We start from the raw sequence: 22,306 nt of genomic DNA on the forward strand, positions 1-22,306 counted from the left end.
TTACTGCTGATCCCAGCCTTCCCTAGAAACCCTGATCTGAATCCAATTATCCCGACTCCTGGATTTTGGGTTTCCAGCACCACATTGCACTCCCTGACGCTTACTCAGTGATCAATATTTGTACTTTTGACGATTTTGTACATTCTGACCTTGGACAACATTGTGTCCTTGTGTGTGGTGGATTATCCAAACCCCGTTAGTTTAGATCACATGATCTGTCGACCCAAGGTTTGAGCATCTCTCTGCTCTGTGTTTCTTGCAGGGAGTGGGGTGGTCAGACCTGGTCTTACCCCTTGTATTCTTAGAGGATAAGATGGAAAAAGTCATGATCAGAGGTTTGGCAGTTAGGATCCATCCTGAGGAAAATAAGGATGGGGTGGGAGAAATTAAATGTTATTTTAAATAAATGCATGATTTTATAATGGTGTCTTTGGAAACATTTGTAATAGTACCACATTTCACCAAGTGCATTGTCCAATTGTAGGTTAGTGTAAGATGGGCAACGCACATTGCCGCACTGGTGGGTAAGGCAGAGCAGCGCCTTTACCACCTTAGACAGCTGAGGAAATTCAGAGTGTCTCTGAGGATCCTTCATTGCTTCTACTCTGGGGCTGTAGAGAGCATCCTGTCTGGCAACATTACAGTCTGGTTTGGGAACAGCTCTGCCCAGGACAGGATGGCCCTGCAGAGAGTAGTGCGTTCGGCAGAATGCACCATGGGAACTACACTCGCCCCCCTGCAGGACCTATACATCAGGAGGTGCAGATCCAGAGCAAGCAAGATTGTGAGGGACCCCTGCCATCCCAGCAATGGACTGTTCCAGATGCTACGGTCAGGCAAACGCCTCTGCTGTCACGCTGTGAAAACAGAGAGGATGAGACAGAGTTTCTTCCCACAGGCCATCAGGACTGTTAACTTTTATAACTCTAGGGACTAAATTTTGTCTTCTCTATATTAACCTTATTAACTTTATTTATATGCTGTAACTGTAATTCTTTTTTGTGCACAATCCGCAGGCATTGCCACTTTCATTTCACTTCACATAGTGTATGTGTATGTGACAAATAAACTTGACTCGACTTGATGGTTGTGATTTTCATCTGGGATCGACTTTCAAAATTTGATTTTTATAGTATATCTCACCAAATGAAATCCTATATAATGAACATTGATTTGTGGAAGCTTCATCCTGGAATCTCCTTTCCCTTTACTACAAATAGTTTGGCAATGTCTTGTTGATTTTTTAATGTCCGTACATAATGTCTTCTGTAAGATTGTGTTGATCAGTTTCCAAGAGCACTTTAAATGAGTTCTTGTATTCTCACTTTCAAAACTAACCGCTATTAAAAAAAATTGTCTCATCAGTTACGGTTTCTGTTTCCTTGTATCTGTGATTTATTTAGAATATCAAAATGGAACCTGGAGACCAGAGAAGTCCCGTTTATCAAATATATAAGGAACTAGAATTTCTCCTTGTAAGTATTTCAAATAACTAATAGAATCATTTGTGTTCTTTAATATTCTTGTGTGATTTTTACGAGCAGATTTGAATTGTCATGTTCTAACAAATTGTAGCCTGAATACATTTCTTGTTCTGAACAAACTATCAAAATTGACTTAATATGCTGCATTTAACAATGTTGTACACTCTTACTATATGAAGTAACACATGATTATCTTGCATATTGAGGAGAGATTCTCTAGAAGGGTTGAGTTTGAGAGTGTGTGGATTTTGGCACAAAATCTTCTATTTTTAAAGCTACAAAAATAATGAGTAATTTAAGCTATTCATTTGGTTGAATCAAAATTTGACTTTACTATTACTACAAATAGTTAGAGTAAAGTTAATTGATGGTGTATGTTAGTTATAGAATTGGAAAATTTACACTTGTTAAATTAATTATTTCCCACCAAATCAGAAATTTTGGTTAGCTGTATCAATAGCCCTCTTACTATCAGTGGCAGCACAATTATATAATGTGGTTGGTGATGGCATGGTGCTTAGAGGGATGGAGAGTGGTTGAATAAACTAGATCCGTTTCTGCCCTTAGCCTGTATCTGACAGACTATGTACCAGCAGCATAGTTCTCGGATGTCATAGTCATAGAGTGATATAGTGTGGAAACAGGCCCTTCGGCTCAACATGTCCCAGCTACACTCGTCCCACCTGCCGGCACTTGGTCCATATCCCTCAAAACCTGTCCTATCCATGTACCTGTCTTAACTGTTTCTTAAACGATGGAATAGTCCCCGCCTCAACTACTTCCTGTGGCAGCTTGTTCCATACACCCACTACCCTCTGTGTGAAAAAATTACCCCTCGGATTCCTATTAAATCTTTTCCCCTTCACCTTGAACCTATGTCCTCTGGTCCTCGATTCCTCCACTCTGGGCAAAAGACTCTGTGCATCTACCTGATCTATTCCTCTCATGATTTTGTACACCTCGAAAAGATCACCCCTCATCCTCCTGCGCTCCAAGGAATAGAGACCCAGCCTACTCAACCTCTCCCTATAGCTCACTCCCTCTAGTCCTGGCAACATCCTCGTAAATCTTTTCTGAACCCTTTCAAGCTTGATAATATATTTCTTATAACATGGTGCCCAGAACTGAACACAATATTCTAAATGCGGTGTCACCAACATCTTATACAACTGCAACATGACGTCCCAACTTCTATACTTAATACTCTGACTGATGAAGGCCAATGGGCCAAAAGCCTTTTTGACCACCTTATCTACCTGCGACTCGACCTTCAAGGAACTATGCACCTACACTCCTAGATCCCTCTGCTTCACAACACTCCCCAGAGGCCTACCATTTACTGTGTAGGTTCTGCCCTTGTTAGACATCCCAAAATGCAACACCTCACATTTCTCTATATTAAATTCTATCAACCATTCCTCCACCCTCCTGGCCAATCGATCCAGATCCTGCTGCAATCTTTCACAACCATCTTCACTATCTGCAAAACACTCACTTTTGTGTCATCAGCGTTAATATCTGGTAGTGTTGTTGCTGTGAATGCTGCAAGTAGTAAGAAAAAATCGGTGGAATTTAATATTGGAATTAAATCTTTAAACATTTATGCCAATATATTCATGTTGGTAAGGCATGGTAGTTTGTGTTGCTCACAAAAGGAATAATTTAGCTATGTTAAATCCCCTGCATAACAAACTTGTATTCTTGAACTTTCCACTGTGACCAATATGTCAGTGTGGCTAAGTAGGTAGTGCTTTTATGCCAAAGGGAAGGTTCTGGGTTCAGATCTCATACAAGATACAGTAGAACACACAATGAGACATTGGACTGAATTCTGTTGAGAAACTGTGGGATACCTTGTCAGAACAATAGAGAAAAAAAAATCAACTATTGTTCCTGGTTCTGATCTTTATCCTATCACGCCTATGGAGAAAGGGTGTGTTAGGCACAGCTTTCCCAGCTGTTTCTCTGCATGTAACTGCTTGTATTTTCTTACCTAGATACTTGATGCACCAGCACTTGAACAAAGTCAATGTGATAAACAAATAAATTAGTTAAAAATAAATAGGGAGAAACTTTAGAAAAAAATATTGTGTTTAAAAAAAAAACTAGACAAAGGGTGGATTGCAAAAAATAAATATTGCTTTGAAAACATTGTATTCAACTATATGAAAAGCTCATGTTAATCTTGTTTCCCATGTGCTTTGTTACAGGTTTTAGCTGAAGGTCTGAAAACAGGTGAAACTGAGTGGCCAGAGGTTCTGGAAGAAAAATCTGCAGTTGAAATTGTGAAAGAATTAATCGAAGGTACAGAGTTTTCATATTTGAGCAATATCTGCTGTAATTTGGTAAAATATTTTAAATGATTTGAACGTATAATTGAATAGATCTTAAGAGAAGTGTTTATGTGATTAAGCCCATGGATAATTTGGCAATTTACCCTTCGCCACATAGTATTAATAATACTAATGAACACTGCGGATTAGGTTTATCCTCTAGCTATAATATAATCATTTAAAATACGCCAGTTGAGATATATATATATATATATATATATAATATATATCTCAACTGGCATACTATAAATTTCAAAACATTCCATTGCAATTGAACTAAAAACGTAATCTTCAATGTACACAGCAGAGCGGTATTGATAATGAGGAATGAAACATTCTTCCATGATTTTTGTAAATGGTGCAGTATGCTGAAGTTTCATTCCCCCAGGACGGGCATGAGTTTGGAAGTTGAGAATGAAAGTAGAGCTGTCCCCTTTGTAAAATGGTTTAGAAAGCTCCAGAGATTTTTTCCCTCAATATTATCTGCCATTTCTCCTTTTCAATAAGTACTTGAATAATTCTCAAAATCTTTCTGAAGCTTTCAGCACGCCAGTGGTGTAACATGGAAACACTGCCTTCCTCCATGAATAGATTTTTGTGTTGTCTTATTTATCTTAGCATGGTATCATTCTTTTTTGCATTTCATGTCTGACGCAGACCTGAAGAACCAAATCACTGATTCTCAACATCAGCCAAAGAGAATTGACACAGAGGTATGATATTTGGATAAATGAAATCTTTTGCTGGGGTTAGGCATGGTAAATGTAATTTTGAATTTTATTTTAAAAGTGCTCTGTGGAAAAGCAAAACTGATTGTGTTATAGAGCAAAAGTATCACTTACAGAACATCAGCTCTTAGATCAAGCAGAAGCATATTTATTTCAATCAACCTTCTTACCTCAGCAGGCATGGTCCACACACTCTCCCCAATTAATCAAAGCATAACATTAATATACACATTTGGAGATCAGTTATAGCATCTTCATTTATTGCACAGACATCCACTTATTGACAATGTGATACTCAAGAGCAAATGAGTACGTGATCAGTTGCTGCTAACATAATTAATCCTACTTAATCTGCTCATCAAATAGAGCCACTTTTCTGATAGTCGCATGAACAGGCCTTGTCATTGTTCTAATCATTCACTTGATTACCATGGGAACATCCTTGGGGAGTTTTCTGGCGATGCCTCTGTTGCTAAGGAATACACTCCAGAGCTAGCTTTAAGTAAAATAACACAGATGCTGCTTTAACGATGAAGATATCTCCAGTAATAATCATTTGTTTTTTTTCCTTATCCGCACAGTTGCAGTTACTGTGGTGAGATAAAAATGGACCTTCATAAGTCTTTAATGTTTTGTATAGAATATCATTCTTGAGTGGGCTAGTGCTCGGCAGAACTTTATGCCTTATTGGCCATTTTGGTGGTCTCATAATTTGTGTATTCCTCTGCTGCAGACAAGGCCTCTGGATCATCATGGGAATAGCTCTGCTACTGCCTCCTTATGTTTGACCACATTCCCCATGTAGCACAATAATATCTCAGGCCTGCGTGTCTGATTATAGTTACCTGAGGACTAATACAGAGTACATTGTCCCTTATCTTGTACGAGTGAGCCCTGTTAGTTCAATCTTCTCCGGATCTACCATTTTCATAAATGTATAGATGCTAGGCAGCTGGGATCAAATTAATCTCTTAAGGAGAATGGAGATAGTGTTTGATAATACATTTAAGAGGGAAATCAGGAGGGCAAAAAGGGGACATGAGATAGAGGTTCTAAAGTGTATTCTAGGGAGAGAATAGGGCCACTTAATGATCAACGAGGTAATCTGTACATGGAGCCATAGGAGCTGGGCAAGGTGTTAAATGAATATTTCTCATCTTATTTTTTAATTTAGTTTAGAGATAGAGCGTGAAAACAGGCCCACTGAGTCCGCGCCAACCAATGATCATCCTTACATTAGTTCTATTCTACACTCTGGGGACAATGTACAGAAGCCAATTAACCTACAAACCTGCACGTCTTTGGAACGTGGGAGGAAACTGGAGCACCTGGAGAAAACCCACGCGATCACAGGGAAAACGTAAACTCCCAACAGACAGCACTCATAGTCAGGATCGAACCCGGTTCTATGGCACCGTAAGACAGCGACTCTATCGCTGTGCCACTGTGCTGCTCTCTTTACTGTGGTGAAGGATATAGATTTTAGGGAACTCTGGGAAATTAATAATAATATCAAAGAGAGTCCATATTACAGAAGAGGAGGTGCTGGAGGTTTAAGAACACATGGATAAATCCTAGGGACCTGTTCAAGTGCATCCTAGGACATTATGAAATGCAAAGCAAGAAATTATGAGGCCTTCAGCAGTGATATTTCTATCATTGATAGCCAAGGGTGAGGAGCCAGAAGACTGGAGGGTGACTAATATTTTTCCTTTAGGTAAGAAAGGCTGCAAAGTAAAACCCTGAGAACAGACCAATGAGCTCTGCATCAATGGTGGGTAAGTTATTGAAGGATTCTCAGAGACAGGATCAATATGCAATTGGAAAGGCAAGGACTGATTAGTGATAGTCAGCATGGCTTTGTGCATGGGATATCATGTCTCATAAATTTAACTGGTCTGGAATGTTAGGTTACATGGGATCCAGGCCAAGCTAACCAATTTGACACAAAACTGATTGAAGGTAGGAGACACAGCATGGTTGTAGAGGGTTGTTTTCACACTGTTGGCCTATAAGTGGCGTACCATAGGAATTTGTTCTGAGTCCACTGTTATTTATATTAATGATGTAGATGTGAATGTAGGTGACACGTCTAGTGAATTTTTGAATGACAACAAAATTGTTCGTCTTAGAATCATACAACACAGAAACAGGCCCCACGACCCAGCTTGTCCATGCCGACCAAAGTGCACCATCTATACTAATCCCACCTGCCAGCGTTTGGTCTACATCTCTCCAAACCTTTTCTATCCTTGTATCTGATTGTAAAGTGGACAGTGAAGAAGGTTGTCTACCATTACAACAGGGTCTCGATTGACCGTTCCAATAGGGTGAGGAATGGCAGATGGAGTTTAATTTGGATAAATGTGAGGTGTTGTGTTTTGGTAAGACATACAACAACAGTTCATGCATAAAAATGGTATGGACCTGGGGAGAGTTGCAGAACAAAGAGACCCAGGGGTGCATGTACACAGTTCCATGAAAGTGTCACCACAGGTAGACAGGATGGCAAAGGAGGCATTAGGCATGCCTGCCCTCTTTGGGTAGTGTATTGAGTACAGGACATGGGATGTCATATTAGGATACAAAATGTTGGTATGGCCACGTTTGGCACACTGTTTCAGTCATCCCGCTAAAGGAAAGATGTCATCAAACTGAAAATGGTACTTTAAACGTTTTCCAAGGTTGTTTCCCAGTCTGGAATGTTTGCGTTGTAAGGTGAAGCTGGAAAGGCTGGGTCTTTTAATTCCAGAAGTGAATTTCGAGTGACCAGTCTTGATCTCAAGGCAAAATGTGACTGAGTGATACATGAAGGTGCCCTGGTAAAACCAAACAGGCATCAAGATGCAACCGCACCAGTCATTGGAGTTATATCTTCCACAACGAAATATCATTCTGGCAGTTGTAAATCGATCATAAGACATAATTGCAGGAATTTCCCAGGATAATCTTCCCAAGCCCAATCGTTTTCAGTTGCTTCATCAATGACCTTTCTTCCACCATACGTTCAGAAGTGGATATGTTCACTGACTACACAATCTTCAATTCCCTTCATATCTCCTCAGTAAATAAATCAGTCCATGTACCAAGACCTAGATAATATTCAGCCATGATCTGAAAAGTGGCAGTGCCATTTGCGACATCATTGAATAAGAGCGTGTAACCACTTCCCCATGATATCCAATGGTATTATTTTTCTTGTGTGCTTTATCAACATTTTTGTCGATCACAATGGCCTGAAACTCAACTGGACCAGACACATTTAAGAATAGGTGGCATCCTGTGGCAAATGTCTCATCTGGGGACTAGATAAAAGTATTGGACAGGCTAGATGCAGGAAAATTGTACCAAATGTTGGAGGAGTCCAGAACCAGGGGCCACAGTCTAGAAAATTACGGGGAGGCCATTTAAAACAGATGAGAAAAAACATTTTCACCCAGAGAGTTGTGAATTTGTGGAAATCTCTTCCACAGAAGGCAGTAGAGGCCAATTCACTGGATGAATTTAAAAGAGAGTTGGATAGAGCTCTAGAGGATAGCGGCAGGCACGGGTTACTGATTGTGGATGATCAGCCATGATCACAATGAATGGCGGTGCTGGCTCGAAGGACCAAATGGCCTCCTCCTGCAACTATTTTCTATGTTTCTATCTCTTGATATTCCTTAGCCATTCCCCTAACTCAAGGCACAATTCAGGAATGATGGAACTCAATCCACAAAACAGGCGACAGGCAAATTGTAACAACAGGCAAGCAGCTTCACTCCATCCAGAACAAAGCAGCTTAATTGATTGACACCTTCTCCGCCATTGTCAACATTAATTCCTTCCACCACCAGCACATGTAGATGTATAGTGTAACCATTTACATAATTCATTGTAGTTACTTGCCGAGCTATTTTAATATGACCTGTTAATCTCATCACCCCTAGCACCAAAAAAGACGACAACTGATTGATTGAGTCTGTTTTGATTTATTTTTGTCAATGGATATTATTTTACAAATAACATGCCTGAAGTGGTATGCTTATGCCTTCTAAACATTTCAGTTATAAATAGAAGCAGTTTCCTTTTCTTTGTCCTCTACAAAGTGAGGGATGTTCATGCTGGGAGATATTCATAGATATTTTGTTATTTTTCGGAGGAGATAGAATGTTAAATCTATGTTGTGTTTCTATTGTACTTAGGTTTAAAGGTGTTCAATATAAATGGGTTACAAAAGACTATTTAATTCGGTATCTAAACTTCATTCATTTCATAGATTTTAAAAGGTTTAATAGAATAATTTAAAATAAGTTTAGAAAAACATTAGTGTAAGTCTGTAAAAATATTTCCAACATGTTTCTATGTACTGTAAATACTTTGGATACTAGTCAATTTGCAAATTATTTTCATATGTTTGGAATTTGTTTTGAGCTGGCAGGATTCTGTGGTAAATCTCTTCTGTGAATAACTGTTTGCAACATTTAGTATCATAATAAGATAGCAGCACCATGGTTAGACTGGAATACAATATACTATCATTCAAAAAATCGAAGATACAGGTCCGCCATCGATTTTCCGGTCACTGGTGATCTGACACCTTCTTAATCTGGACAAAATAGCGAGAGAGCCCTTGAAATCCCTCTGAAAATGTAGTGCCTAGGCCGGGTGAGGCAGCCAATCTCAACGTCATCGAGACTTGATCGGCCGGTCGAATTTGCCCCCTGCGGCTGGGGCTCTGGAACTCCGGCGCAGCTGGAGCTGGTAGATCCGTTCCCATATCCAACTTCCACAGCCAATTGGCAGATCAGATTTGTCCCCTGCGGCCGGGGCTATGGAACTCCAGCCAAGGCCGACTCTGCGGGCTGTATCTCAGCCCCTTGGCGGCCTAAATGGGCTTTTCCGGTACCGTTGGATTCCTTTCAGAGGCTGTGATGTCTCGATCTGGCAAAACGGATAATCCAGAAAAGGTCTAGAACCAAGGGTGCTAAAAAATCGGTAGTGGACCTGTACTAGCGATAGATTTTTGACCAGGATTTTGTTTTAATTTAATTTTTATTGTTTTGCATCAGAAATTGAGAAGTGTTGCAGCTGCTGTTGAATCAACCATCCATTTGTCATTTGCTCCTGAACGTGGAGATCTTGATTTTGCGGAGCAGCTTTGGACTAGAATGAGGAAAAGTATGTATTCCCGCGGGACAGATGCTTCCTGTGGATTCGATTTTCCCATTAAGAGAGCATAGTGATATAGAGATTCCACTTACTGATGTTGGATAGAGTCAAGAGCACTGGGAACAGAACAATGTAATTCTTACTTGCTGCAGCTTTACAGGCACATTAACACACGAACACACCAAATAAATATAAAATAATCAATAACAGAATAAATAATCAGTAATACTATGCAACCAGACCATAATCGCGCAACCCAAACAAAATCCATAGTAGCTGTTGCTGAGGTACTGGATGCAGAGCCTGATGGTTGCTGGGAAGAAGCTGTTTTGTACTTAGAATTAACTGTTCTCAGGCTCCTGAACCACATTTCCCAAGTTGGCAGCGAGATGAGTGCATGGCCAGGGTGGTTTGGTGACATCTTTGATGACATTTGCAGCTGCCTTGAGGAAGTGCATCCACAACATTTATATATTGTCTTCCCTTGTCGTTACAATGATCAATGAAACAGAATCAGAATATCGCACATCCAGCGACGAGTTTCGATGGCCTTAAAGTATCATTGTTTCCTAAAGCATATTACAAATGTCAATAGCGAGATTGCCTTATCAATTTCCAAATCAAATCTCCTTAGTGGCCTCCTGTTGTGAACCTAAGCTTAGTTCTAAAAGACAACAGTGTCCGTTTAATTACAGTGGGGAACTTGCATATGAATAGACATTTCCCAAGTTGGTAGTGAGATGAGAGCATGGCCAGGGTGGTTTGGTGACATCTTTGATGACATTTGCAGCTGCCTTGAGGAAGCGCCTCTGGAACATCATGTTAATATGTTCTGGGAGCAGAATTAGGCCATTTGGACCATCTTCTACTCCAACATCCAATCATGGCTGATCTATCTTTCCCTCTCAACCCCATTCTCCTGCCTTCCCCCCATAACCCCTGACACCTTTACTAATCAATCCACTGACTTGGCTTCCACAGCCGTCAGTGGCATCCTTTTGATGGTAGTGAGGTCAATACCTGTGATCAACAGAAAAATACAGCAGTGATCTCCACTTTCTGCAACCTCCTTCATTCTTGGGCGTTTGAGTGACCAAACATGCCCTAATGCAATCAATCAGTGTATTTTCTACCATACACCTACAGAGGTTTGATAGAGTATTCAGGATATCAGAGAATGGAATGAATGCTCACTCTCTCCTGGTGTCATGCCAAGAAAGATGCACAATGAATACATGTGGTCGCCCTCAGAAGATTTGCTTACTTGTGGACAGTATTCATGAAATAATTAGAATCTGGTTCAATAATTGTTAAAAATGTAAGCATTTTGCGAAAAGTAGAAAGTATTGAAATATATTGCAATGAATGTAGATTTAAGTGAAAACGGAGCAGGTGATCAAGTAGCTTTCTCTTGTCCTAAAACCAGAGTGTTGAATATACTAATCAAGTCAGACAGCATCTGTGGAGAGCAAAGGGGAGGTTACTTGATAGTTATAGTGAAAGCTTTCTATCAGTGCCTTTAAAAAGGACTATGCTGTTGGAACACCTCCTGTGCTTTCTACTCCTCTTGTTAGCCTGGTCTTCCTTTCTTTGAGTTTTACACTTTTTTCTTTTTTTTAGCTGTTTCTTCGTACCGAGATGTGGTAGATTGCTTAACGCTAGTTATCCAGCACTTAAAATGCAAGGATATTCAACCATGGGTATGGAGAAAACTCATATTTTAATGTTTGTTAAAATGTTAACTGAAATATATATATAAAAAATATATTGCTTTTAAGATTTGGAAGTTTTGGAAGATACTCTAATGCAGGATCAGTTAAAATTTGATTTATAATTTTATTTCATTGTTTGGTGATTAATGCTAGGGCATTAGACTGTCGATTTTGGTGTGACAGAGCAATTGGGTATTTGGAGGTAGTGTGATTTATTATTGGTACTACCTGCAGAGTACTTGTATCTGACAATATTTAGAGCTAAGGGTAGAGGCCACATTACTTCCAATTAGTGCCTTCTGACTGATTTCTGTACAGTGTCATTTATGTGCTCAGGGCCAAACCATCCAAATTGTTGTAGTTATACAGGTATTCCAGAAGTACACCTGTTAAGATAGAATCATTTCTCAAATTGTTTTCACAAATTTTGTAGCTAGGTGTAACTCTTACAATATGCTTACTGTAATTGAGCACTGAACAATTTCTGATCAATTTTCAGATTCACCGAGGGAGCAACAGTTCTCTCAGCAAATTAATCCAAAAGTCCTACCAATACGCTATGCCTGCTGTCTCTATTAATGGACTAACTGCTATACGAATGCTTTTGGAGATAGGTTTGGATAAATTGCGGAGGGATTACATAAATTATTTTATCGGTAGGTGTTCCAGACATTTGTAACTAAAATATTAATAACACGTTATGTTTGGAAATGTCTATACCCCTCTTCCACCTACAAAAACATAGAAAATAGGTGCAAGGGGAGGCTGATGTAGTGTGATGGCATGAAGTGTTTGTGTAATATGGCACTGTTTAATTATGATGGGGTATATTCTAATCCTCCGTTGTTGCTGAATCAATTGAGGACAAATAGTTCCAGCAAACCTTTAAAGAGTGGAGAGGAGTAAGAGTGATAAGGAAAGGAAATCTGGAAAGTCTGGTCAATGACATGAGCACTCCTCCCCCAAGGCTTTAGAACCGATTTAATGAGAGGGTTAATTGTATACAATGTGATGTTGGGGGGGGGGGGGGGGGGGCAAGGCAGTAGTAACTGCAAGCCCTGCATGTCTCTTCCACACTCCAAAAATATGAATGTAATTTTTTTTGTTCAATGGAAATAGTTATTGACAAATTATTTTCTTCTAGGTCAAGAACTCACTACTTTGAATTACTTGGTAAGGACAATGAATAATGTTTATAAATTGCGACTCAATTAAATGTTATTTCCTGTCTAATAATTTAGCCTTTATTGACACTTGATGCTATTCTGCAGGACTACTTTGTGAATTCCACTGTAAGTTTAGAAGATCAGGTGCTCCGTCTCCATAAGCTCCATCACATGCTTGAGCTGGTAGTGAGTTGCAGTGCTTTTCTCACTTTGAACCACGAAAATCTCTTTGCGTTGACACAGTGAGTATTTTGAAAAGCACCCTTTTTAATTAAAATTTCTATGTAAATAATGGTCTTGTTGTTACAACAAAGATTGCAGACTTGCAAAAAAAACCCCACATCCTTTGCTTGTAAAGATCTATTCCTTTAGAAGTCCCTTCAATTCTAGAATATGTTTTTAATTGAACAGTGTCCTATAAATGGAGAAATGAGACTGTGGATGCTAGAATCTTGTGCTAACAACAAACTGGTCAGGCGGCATCTGTGGAGGAAAATGGACAGACAAAGCTTCAGACTGATGAACGAGAGAGGAGATAGAAGATACCCCATTTTTCTTCTCCACACCCTCCCCACCCCTTAACCTCTCCATTTCCTTCTACCCACCATCCCTCCCTCTGATTCTACAATTTACTCCCCTTCCTTATTAGATTCCACCATTTGCACCCTTTTGTCTTGTCCCCTTCATCTCAAGTCTTGGCTACTATCTTCACTGTCCTCTCCGCTATCTGACTTATCTGCCAATCAACTCTTCATCTGGATCCACTTATCACTTTTTATTTTTACTCCATCCATCCCCTTCAACTCTTTCTATCAGCTATCTTTCCTCCATCATTCTTAATCTTTTTCCATTTGATCTTTGTTATACTAATTCTTAAAGATGACTTGGAGATGTGTAGGAAGGAATTGCAGATGCTTGTTTACACTGAAGATAGCCAAAAATGCTGGAGTAACTCAGCGGGACATGAAGCATCTCTGGAGAAAATGAATAGGTGATATTTTGGCTCGAGACCGTTCTTGAAGAAGGGTCACGACGTGACATATCACCTATTCCTTTTCATAGCAACATAGAAAAATAGGTGCAGGAGTAGGTCATTCGAGCCAGCCCTGCCATTCAATATGATCATGGTTGATCATCTAAAATCAGTACCCCGTTCCTGCTTTTTCCCCATATCCCTTGATTCCTTTAGCCCTAAGAGCTAAACCGAACATTGTGCAGAAATTTTCTCCAGAGATGCTGAGTGTCCCGCTGAATTACTCCAGCATTTTGTGTCTATCCTCTTTGTTTTAGGAAGAGTTGGTTTTCCAACAAAAATTTAGATTGTGGAGGCACAGACAAGAATATTTCGTTGCAATGCTGCAATCTTTATAAAAAGTGTGAAATATAGAAAATAAATACAAATATGTTCATTACATTAAAAGGTTGCTTTTCACAATCAATACATTTTAAAGTAAATGAAAATTGGTGGGTATCTAAGATGTGTCTGAAATGGGAATTTTACATTGTGCAAAAATTTAGAGAATTAATAAATTGAGTATCTGGAAATGATTAGATTATACAGTGTTCATCTCATTTTGAAGGTGATAAGGATGCAAAGGGAAAGGAAGAGAGAGGCATACACAGTGAAGGAAGAAGAGAATGGGGAAGGTCGTTAACCTTGGTTTCTGATTGCCTTGATTTAAAACAATTGAGATAATGAGCTGAATGAAGGGTTAATGTTAGATTTGTAATGCACTAAAATTAGGGAGTTTTGATTGATAATGGAAATCAATAGTATACTTTGGAGTTGGAGGATTTAATATATAAATTTTTATTGTAAATTTATTTTCTTTGGTGATAGTATCTTTTGTCTTTACAAAAAATATATTATATTACTTCTCCTTGGTTTCTTTACAACAGGTCCTGTTCTAGATACTACAAAGACAATCCACTAGATGAACAACATGTTTTCCAGTTGCCAATCAGACCCAGTGCCATCAATGCTTTCTATGAAAAGTAAGGCAAAAATGAAATGTGTATGCTGTTAATTTGGTTTAATTTAGTTTTTTGCCACGGTACATTGAAAAGCTTTTTTGTTGCGTGCTATCCAGTCAGCTTAAAGACTGTATATGATTACCATCAAGCCGGCTCCAATATACAGATAAAGGGAAGAATGTTTAGTGCGAGGTAAACTCCAGTAAAGTCCGATTAAAGATAGTAAGAGGGTCTCCAATGAGGTAGATGGTAGGTCAGGACTGCTTTCTAGTTGGTGATAGGATGGTTCAGTTGCCTGTAACAGCTGGGAAGAAACTGTGTCTGAATCTGAAGGTATGTGTTTTCACACATGTACCTCTTACCTGATGGGAGAGGGGAGAAGAGGGAATGACTGGGGTGTGACTGGTCCTTGATTATGCTGGTGTAGATGGAGTCAATGGAAGGGAGGTTGATTTGTGTGATGTTCTGGGCTGTGTCCACAATTCTCTACAATTCCACAATTTCTTGCAGTCTTGGATCCCAAAATATACTGTGATGCATCCCGAACTATATGCATGTGATGCATCCCGAATTTCTGTTCCCAAACTATCTGTGATGCATCCCGATAAAATGCTTTATACGGACCAATTGTAGAAGTTGGGGTGAGAGTTGTTGGGGATATGCCAAACTTCCAAACAAGTTGTTGGTGATATTTACTCCTAGGAACTTGGTTCCATCCATGTACATCGGGGTATGTGTACTGCTTCGTTTACTGAAATTAATCACAATCTCCTTTGTCTTGCTGACATTCAGGGAAAGGTTATTGTCTTGGCACCAGGTTACGAGTTTCTCAATCTCCCTCCCGTACTCTGTCTCGTCATTATTTGATATTCGGCCCACTCTAGTAGTGTCATCTGCAAATTTGTAAATTGAGTTGGATTTGTATTTGGCTGCACAGTCGTGGGTGTGTGAGGAAGGGGACTGAGAACGCATTCTTGCGGGGCACCAGTGTTGAGGATTATTGTAGAGGATGATTTATCATGTATCCTCACCGATTGTGGTCCGTTGGTCAGGAAGTCGAGGATCCAGTTCCAGAGGTGAATGCTGCCTCTCAAGTTCCACGAATTTGGAGATGAGCTTGGATGGTATAATGGCGTTGAATGTAGGAGCAATATCTTTGATTAAAATGCCCAAATAGGTATTTGGAGTATAATTTATGTTAGAAAATGCTGTTAATTTATATATTTACTGTCTTTACTTTCTTGAAGGAGAATGGACAAAATCATAATCCTTATAGTCTGTTTGAGGAAAAGTAAGGTGGTAGCATTTCGGTGTGGATGAAAGAGTGGCCGGCTAGCAGGAAACGGAATAAACATTAATCGGTCTTTTTTTTATTAACAAGATGCAATGCGTGGTATGCCACAGAGAACAATGCTGAGGTCTTTTCTTTTAATAAGTTATATCAAAAATTTTGATGGTCAGCATAGATATAACTAGTACATTTGGTTGAGGGATGGGTAGGAAAATAAATAGTGAAGAGGAATAAGAAGGCTACAAATGGATATAGATAGACGAAGTGCATAAGATGTCAATGAACGTAAAATGTCAAAATATTTAAAATTGTCCACTTTTTAACTGTATTCCTTTCAGATACCATCTAATTAGGCATATTTATTAAATGGCTTAATTCTGCTTATAATTTGTATCTGTGTTTTAGAGAACTTGCATTTGTATAGTGGCTCGGCTGTGAGAATACATTTAACTGAAGAAATTGAATGTTGAGTAGGAAGGGGTTATGGGACATATTTAAAGATAAGGTGAATGTTTTTGTTTTAAAAAAATGCTTAAAGGGCAAGGAGGTAGAAATCCATGCAGTCACAGGGAGAATGTGCAAACTCCACACAGACAGTATCCGTAGTCAGGATGGTACTGGGTTTCTGGTGCTTTGAGGTAGCGGCTCTACCAGCTACTCAACTCTGCCACCCAAATGGAGTCTATTTTTGTAATAAAACAATCCAACAGCTTACAGCCCAGTGGTATGAATATTGATTTCCCTCACTTCAGGTAGCCCCGGCATTCCCTCTCTCTCTATCCCTCCCCCACCCAAGTCGCACTAGCTTTGCATTTTCCACCCTACAAACAGCAACCAATGGCCTGTTTCCTTTATCATCGTTATTTTTTTGCATATCTTTCAGTCATCGTTCTTTATCTCTCCACATCACCATCTGCATCTCTCGTTTTCCATATCCCTAACCAATCTGAAGAAGGGTCTCGACCCGAAACGTCACCCATTCCTTCTCTCCACGGATGGTGCCTGAGCCGCTGAGTTACTCCAGCTTTTTGTGTCTATCTTCGTGTTAATCCATTATACTTTTTGCCCCTCCCCTAATCTATGGTTTAATTTAATTTTTATTATACTGTGGACTCCCTGGTTATCTTTTGTGGTCATTTAGTCATTGTATTTTTGAGTGATTAAGGGAAATTGTGCACTTAGTGCAACCAGATTACTCAGCCTTCAAACATAAGATGATTTAAGAATCAACTCATGACGCCGCCTGTCTGAAGTGTGTTAAACACGCATGATGCTCAATGGTTCTGGCAAACTGATCTGGCTACTGGTCAAAGACTGAATAGAGTTGATGCTTGGGAGAAAATAGTAATAAAACACATAATGTTCTGTGTGTTTGTAACTGATTTCTTTATAATTCTGGCTTCTTGTATTCCAGTGAAAATCCCATCATGTGGAGAATGGAGATTATTAGTGGTCACGGGCAAAAAGAATTAAAGACGATATGGCAGGCGAACACCAAGCCACCAGTGGATCATATAACATTTACTACCCCAGGTATTTCCTTTTATGCATTCAAACTTCATCTGACATTTCTCTGCCTATTTCTGAACCTGATCTATATCACGCTGTATATTTTGACAGCCTTCCTCACAGTATGCAACTCCAGCAATCTTGGTGTCACAGTGATAAGCTTTGCGATGGTATGGGAGTCAGTGGCCTAATGATTGTTGGTGGGTTCATGGTCCAGGGATAGGTACGAGGAGGTGTCTGAGAGCATCCCAAGTTTGTGGATGACACAACCCTGATTGGACTGATCCAAGATGGGGAGAAATCTGCCTACAGACAGGAAGTGACACAGCTGGCGTCCTGGTACCATCGCAACAAGCTCAATGCTCTTAAGACAATGGAATTAATTGTAGACTTTAGGAGAGCTCCCCCTCCTCTCCCCCCACTCACCATCAACAACACCACAGTCACATCTGTGGAGTCATTTAAGTTCCTTGGAACCATCATCTAAAATGGGAGGCCACCATCGACTCCACACTCAAAAAGGCCCAACAGAGGATATGCTTCTTGCGGCAGCTCAGATAACACATCTGCCACAGGCAATGATGGTCCAGTTTTATACTGCCATCATAGAGTCTGTCCTCACCTTCTCCATCATGGTCTGGTTTGGCTCAGCCACCAAACATGACATCTGGAGGCTGCTGCGCATCGTTCGATCAACCAAGAAGGTTGTTGGCTGCAAATACCCCCCCCCCATTGATGAACTGTACACTGCAAGGGCCAGGAAGCGAGCGGGTAAGATCATCTCTGACCCCTCTCACACTGGCCACAAACTCCATGAAGTACTTCCTTCTGGGAGGCATCACCGGACTGTCAAAGCCGCCACAGCCAGGCATAAAAACAGCTTTTTTTCCCACGAGCAGTAGCTCTACTCAACAGCCAAAAGTCTGTAGCCTTTTGCTGTAGCCTTTTGCTCTGGTATTTTATTTTATTCATTACATGTTTAAATTATAATGTTTTATTTTTAATTAGCTACTGTATATCGTGTTATCCTTGCGAGCAAAGCACCAAGACAAATTCCTTGTATGTATACATACTTGGCTAATAAAATGTATTCAATTCAATTCAATTCAATCTGCAAGGTAGAGATCAGATTGTCAGACCACAGTGGCAATATCCTTGTTTGCAGGGTTTGAAGATGAGATTAAGATAGATTGAGGTATGAGGTTCGATTAGACGAGGGGAAAATGGCAGTGAATCTCCAGATCATTGTTTACTGGCTGCCAAGTCAGTCTGTTGGCAGGGCTGCATTGTATGGTACAGATTCAAATAATGGACCACTCAGTTAGCTGTTAACTGATTTCCTTGAATCCTTTAGGCCTATTTGTAACCTTTTCTAATCAAAAATATTTTTATAGACAATAGGTGCAGGAGTAGGCTATTCGGCCCTTCGAGCCAGCACCGCCATTTAATGTGATCATGGCTGATCATCCACAATCAGTATCATATCATATCATCATATATCTACAGCCGGAAACAGGCCTTTTCGGCCCTCCAAGTCCGTGCCGCCCAGTGATCCCCGTACATTAACACTATCCTACACCCACTAGGGACAATTTTTACATTTACCCAGCCAATTAACCTACATACCTGTACGTCTTTGGAGTGTGGGAGGAAACCGAAGATCTCGGAGAAAACCCACGCAGGTCACGGGGAGAACGTACAAACTCCTTACAGTGCAGCACCCGTAGTCAGGATCGAACCTGTGTCTCCGGCGCTGCATTCGCTGTAAAGCAGCAACTCTACCGCTGCGCTACAGTACACTGTTCCTGTCCTCTCCCCCTACCCCCTGACTCCGCTATCATTAAGAGCTCTATCTAACTCTCTTGAAAGCATCCAGAGAATTGGCCTCCACTGCCTTCTGAGGCAGAGATTTCCACAGATTTACAACTCTCTGACTGAAAAAGTTTTTTCTCATCTCCGTTCTAAATGACCTACCCCTTATTCTTAAACTGTGGCCCCTGGTTCTGGACTCCACCAACATTGGGAACATGTTTCCTGCCTCTAGCGTGTCCAATCCCTTAATAATCTTATATGTTTCAATAAGATCCCCTCTCATCCTTCTAAATTCCAGTGTATACAAGCCCAGTCACTTCAGTCTTTCAACATACGACAGACCCGCCATGCCGGGAATTAAAATAGTGAACCTACGCTGCACTCCCTCAATAGCAAGAATGTCCTTCCTCAAATTTGGAGACCAAAACTACACACAGTACTCCAGGTGTGGTCTCACTAGGGCCCTGTATAACTGCAGAAGGACCTCTTTGCTTCTATACTCAACTCCTCTTGTCATGAAGGCCAACATGCCATTAGCTTTCTTCACTGCCTGCTGTACCTGCATACTTACTTTCAGTGACTGATGAACAAGGACACCCAGATTTCTTTGTACTTCCCCTTTTCCTAACTTGACACCATTCAGATAATAATCTGCCTTCCTGTTCTTACCACCAAAGTGGATAACCTCACATTTATCCATATTAAACTGCATCTGCCATGCATCTGCCCACTCACACAACCTGTCCAAGTCACCCTGCATCCTCATAGCATCCTCCTCACAGTTCACACTGCCACCCAGCTTTGTGTCATCTGCAAATTTGCTAATGTTATTTTTAATCCCTTCATCTAAGTCATTAATGTATATTGTAAATAGCTGCGGTCCCAGCACTGAGCCTTGCGATACCCCACTAGTCACTGCCTGCCATTCTGAAAGGGACCCGTTGATCCCTACTCTTTGTTTCCTGTCTGCCAACCAATTTTCTATCCATGTCAGTACCCTATCCCCAATACCATGTGCTCTAATTTTGCCCACTAATCTCCTATGTTGGGACCTTATGAAAGACTTTCTGAAAGTCCAGGTACACTACATCCACTGGCTCTCCCTTGTCCATTTTCCTAGTTACATCCTCAAAAAATTCTAGAAGATTAGTCAAGCTTGATTTCCCCTTCGTAAATCCATGTTGACTCGGAACGTTCCTGTTACTGTTATCCAAATGTTCCGCAATTTCTTCTTTTATAATTGACTCCAGCATCTTCCCCACCACTGATGTCAGGCTAACTGGTCTATAATTTCCCGTTTTCTCTCTCGCTCCTTTCTTAAAAAGTGGGATAACATTAGCTACCCTCCAATCCACGGGAACTGATCCTGAATCTATAGAACATTGGAGAATGATCACCAATACGTCCACGATTTCTCGAGACACTTCCTTAAGTACCCTGGGGTGCAGACCATCTATTAGATAAATTTGTTTTAGTTAACAATATGCTTCTCTCTGACTGAGTTCATGTATAAATGACTATGTAGTTTAGGAAAACATACAGCTGTGGCCTGTATTTTAGTCAGTTTGGATTACACTTGAAATGGCTTCCTATTGGAGATCTTTAAATGTTACTTTGTTTAAAATATGCTTAATATTCAAAATGTGTTATATGACACTTGAATGTTTATGGTCAATCTCTGTACTGTTGCATTATACTTTATCAAAGCACATTTGAAAATGCGCAGTCATTTAACCTTTCTATGGCTTAAGAAAATTGGGACATAGTATGCTTTTAAATGAGTTAAAAATATACACAGCTAATTTTGTTCCCCCTTTTTTTTGAAGATCTGCAAACTGATGATGCAACTCTGAGTAGCAATTGTGAGGAAGCATTTTATTACAACACATTGATCAGCTGCAGTCAAGCACATTTCATGTAAATCATTGTAGGAAAAAGGTAAATCTAACTGTATAATTTTTTTCCAAACACTGTACCTTTTTATTCCACATGGGGAGTTAATCAGTCTACCACAGGCACTTGCTGCAGCTTAAACATTATCCCCTCAAGATTTTCTCCAGTACTACCTAGCAACCAGGCTAAAGTATGTGGCTAGAAGAGCAAAACATTAAAGATCATTCAAATCTAAAATAGAATCAAAAATGCTGGAGATACTCAGCGGGCAGCATCTGTAGAAAATAAACAAAATTAACTGTTCAGGTCGACCTACTGTTCGAACACAGTTTACTAAGTTGCCACAATTACTGAATATGTTTTCATAAAGATGAATAACTGGTACACAATAGATAATTTCAAATGTATTATAGAGTTGCACAGCATGGAAAGAGGCCCTATGACCCAACTCATCCATGCGGACCAATGTGCCCCATCTAAGCTTGTCCTATTTGCCTGCATTTGGCCCATATCTCTCTAAACCTCCTATTCATTTACCTTTCCAAATGTCTTGATATCGTATGTCATATCATATCATATCATATATATACAGCCGGAAACAGGCCCTTTCGGCCCACCAAGTCCGTGCCGCCCAGCGATCCCCGTACATTAACACTATCCTACACCCACTAGGGACAATTTTTACATTTACCCAGCCAATTAACCTACATACCTGTACGTCTTTGGAGTGTGGGAGGAAACCGAAGATCTCGGAGAAAACCCACGCAGGTCACGGGGAGAACGTACAAACTCCTTACAGTGCAGCACCTGTAGTCAGGATCGAACCTGAGTCTCCGGCGCTGCATTCGCTGTAAAGCAGCAACTCTACCGCTGCGCTACCGTGCCGCCCACTACTTCATTAGGTCGCTTACACCATATATGTTGCACCCTCTATGTGGAAAGAGTTGCTCCTCGGGTTCCTATTATATCTTTCCCCTCTCACTTAAACCAATGCCCTCTAGTTTGGGATTGTGAGTGACAAAACTTAATATGAACTCCTGAACCTGACTGAGCTTTAATTTTGTGTAGTAGAATTAAAAATACCGTAGAAATGGTTTTGATCACCATTTTACAAGTTTAGGATCATTGCTTTAGGATTCCATCTTTCAGTGGAAATGTTATTTGGACAAACCCCTTGACAACTGTTATGTTTTGTCGGCAATACTCTACAATAGAGCGATTAATAATATTTGTTTCAGAGATAAAAATCCATT

The 22,306-nt window shown here is 40.1% G+C and overlaps 1 protein-coding gene across 2 annotated transcripts in view; it reads left to right on the forward strand.

The window, feature by feature from the left end:
- The window catches only part of zwilch (zwilch kinetochore protein), a 53,109-nt gene that overhangs the window by 20,828 nt on the left and 9,975 nt on the right, over positions 1-22,306 (forward strand). For both annotated transcript variants that reach the window (XM_078427072.1, XM_078427073.1), the window contains 11 exons: positions 1,404-1,475; positions 3,695-3,788; positions 4,475-4,530; positions 9,597-9,705; positions 11,317-11,396; positions 11,908-12,064; positions 12,553-12,581; positions 12,680-12,816; positions 14,474-14,569; positions 17,254-17,372; positions 20,987-21,098. In XM_078427072.1, coding sequence (XP_078283198.1) covers positions 1,404-1,475; positions 3,695-3,788; positions 4,475-4,530; positions 9,597-9,705; positions 11,317-11,396; positions 11,908-12,064; positions 12,553-12,581; positions 12,680-12,816; positions 14,474-14,569; positions 17,254-17,372; positions 20,987-21,081 — 1,044 coding nt within the window. In that variant the 3' untranslated portion in view covers positions 21,082-21,098. The remainder of the gene's footprint in view (positions 1-1,403; positions 1,476-3,694; positions 3,789-4,474; positions 4,531-9,596; positions 9,706-11,316; positions 11,397-11,907; positions 12,065-12,552; positions 12,582-12,679; positions 12,817-14,473; positions 14,570-17,253; positions 17,373-20,986; positions 21,099-22,306) is intronic.

This window comes from Rhinoraja longicauda, chromosome 33, assembly GCF_053455715.1.
Source record: "Rhinoraja longicauda isolate Sanriku21f chromosome 33, sRhiLon1.1, whole genome shotgun sequence".
NCBI classification, from domain to species: Eukaryota; Metazoa; Chordata; class Chondrichthyes; order Rajiformes; family Arhynchobatidae; genus Rhinoraja; species Rhinoraja longicauda.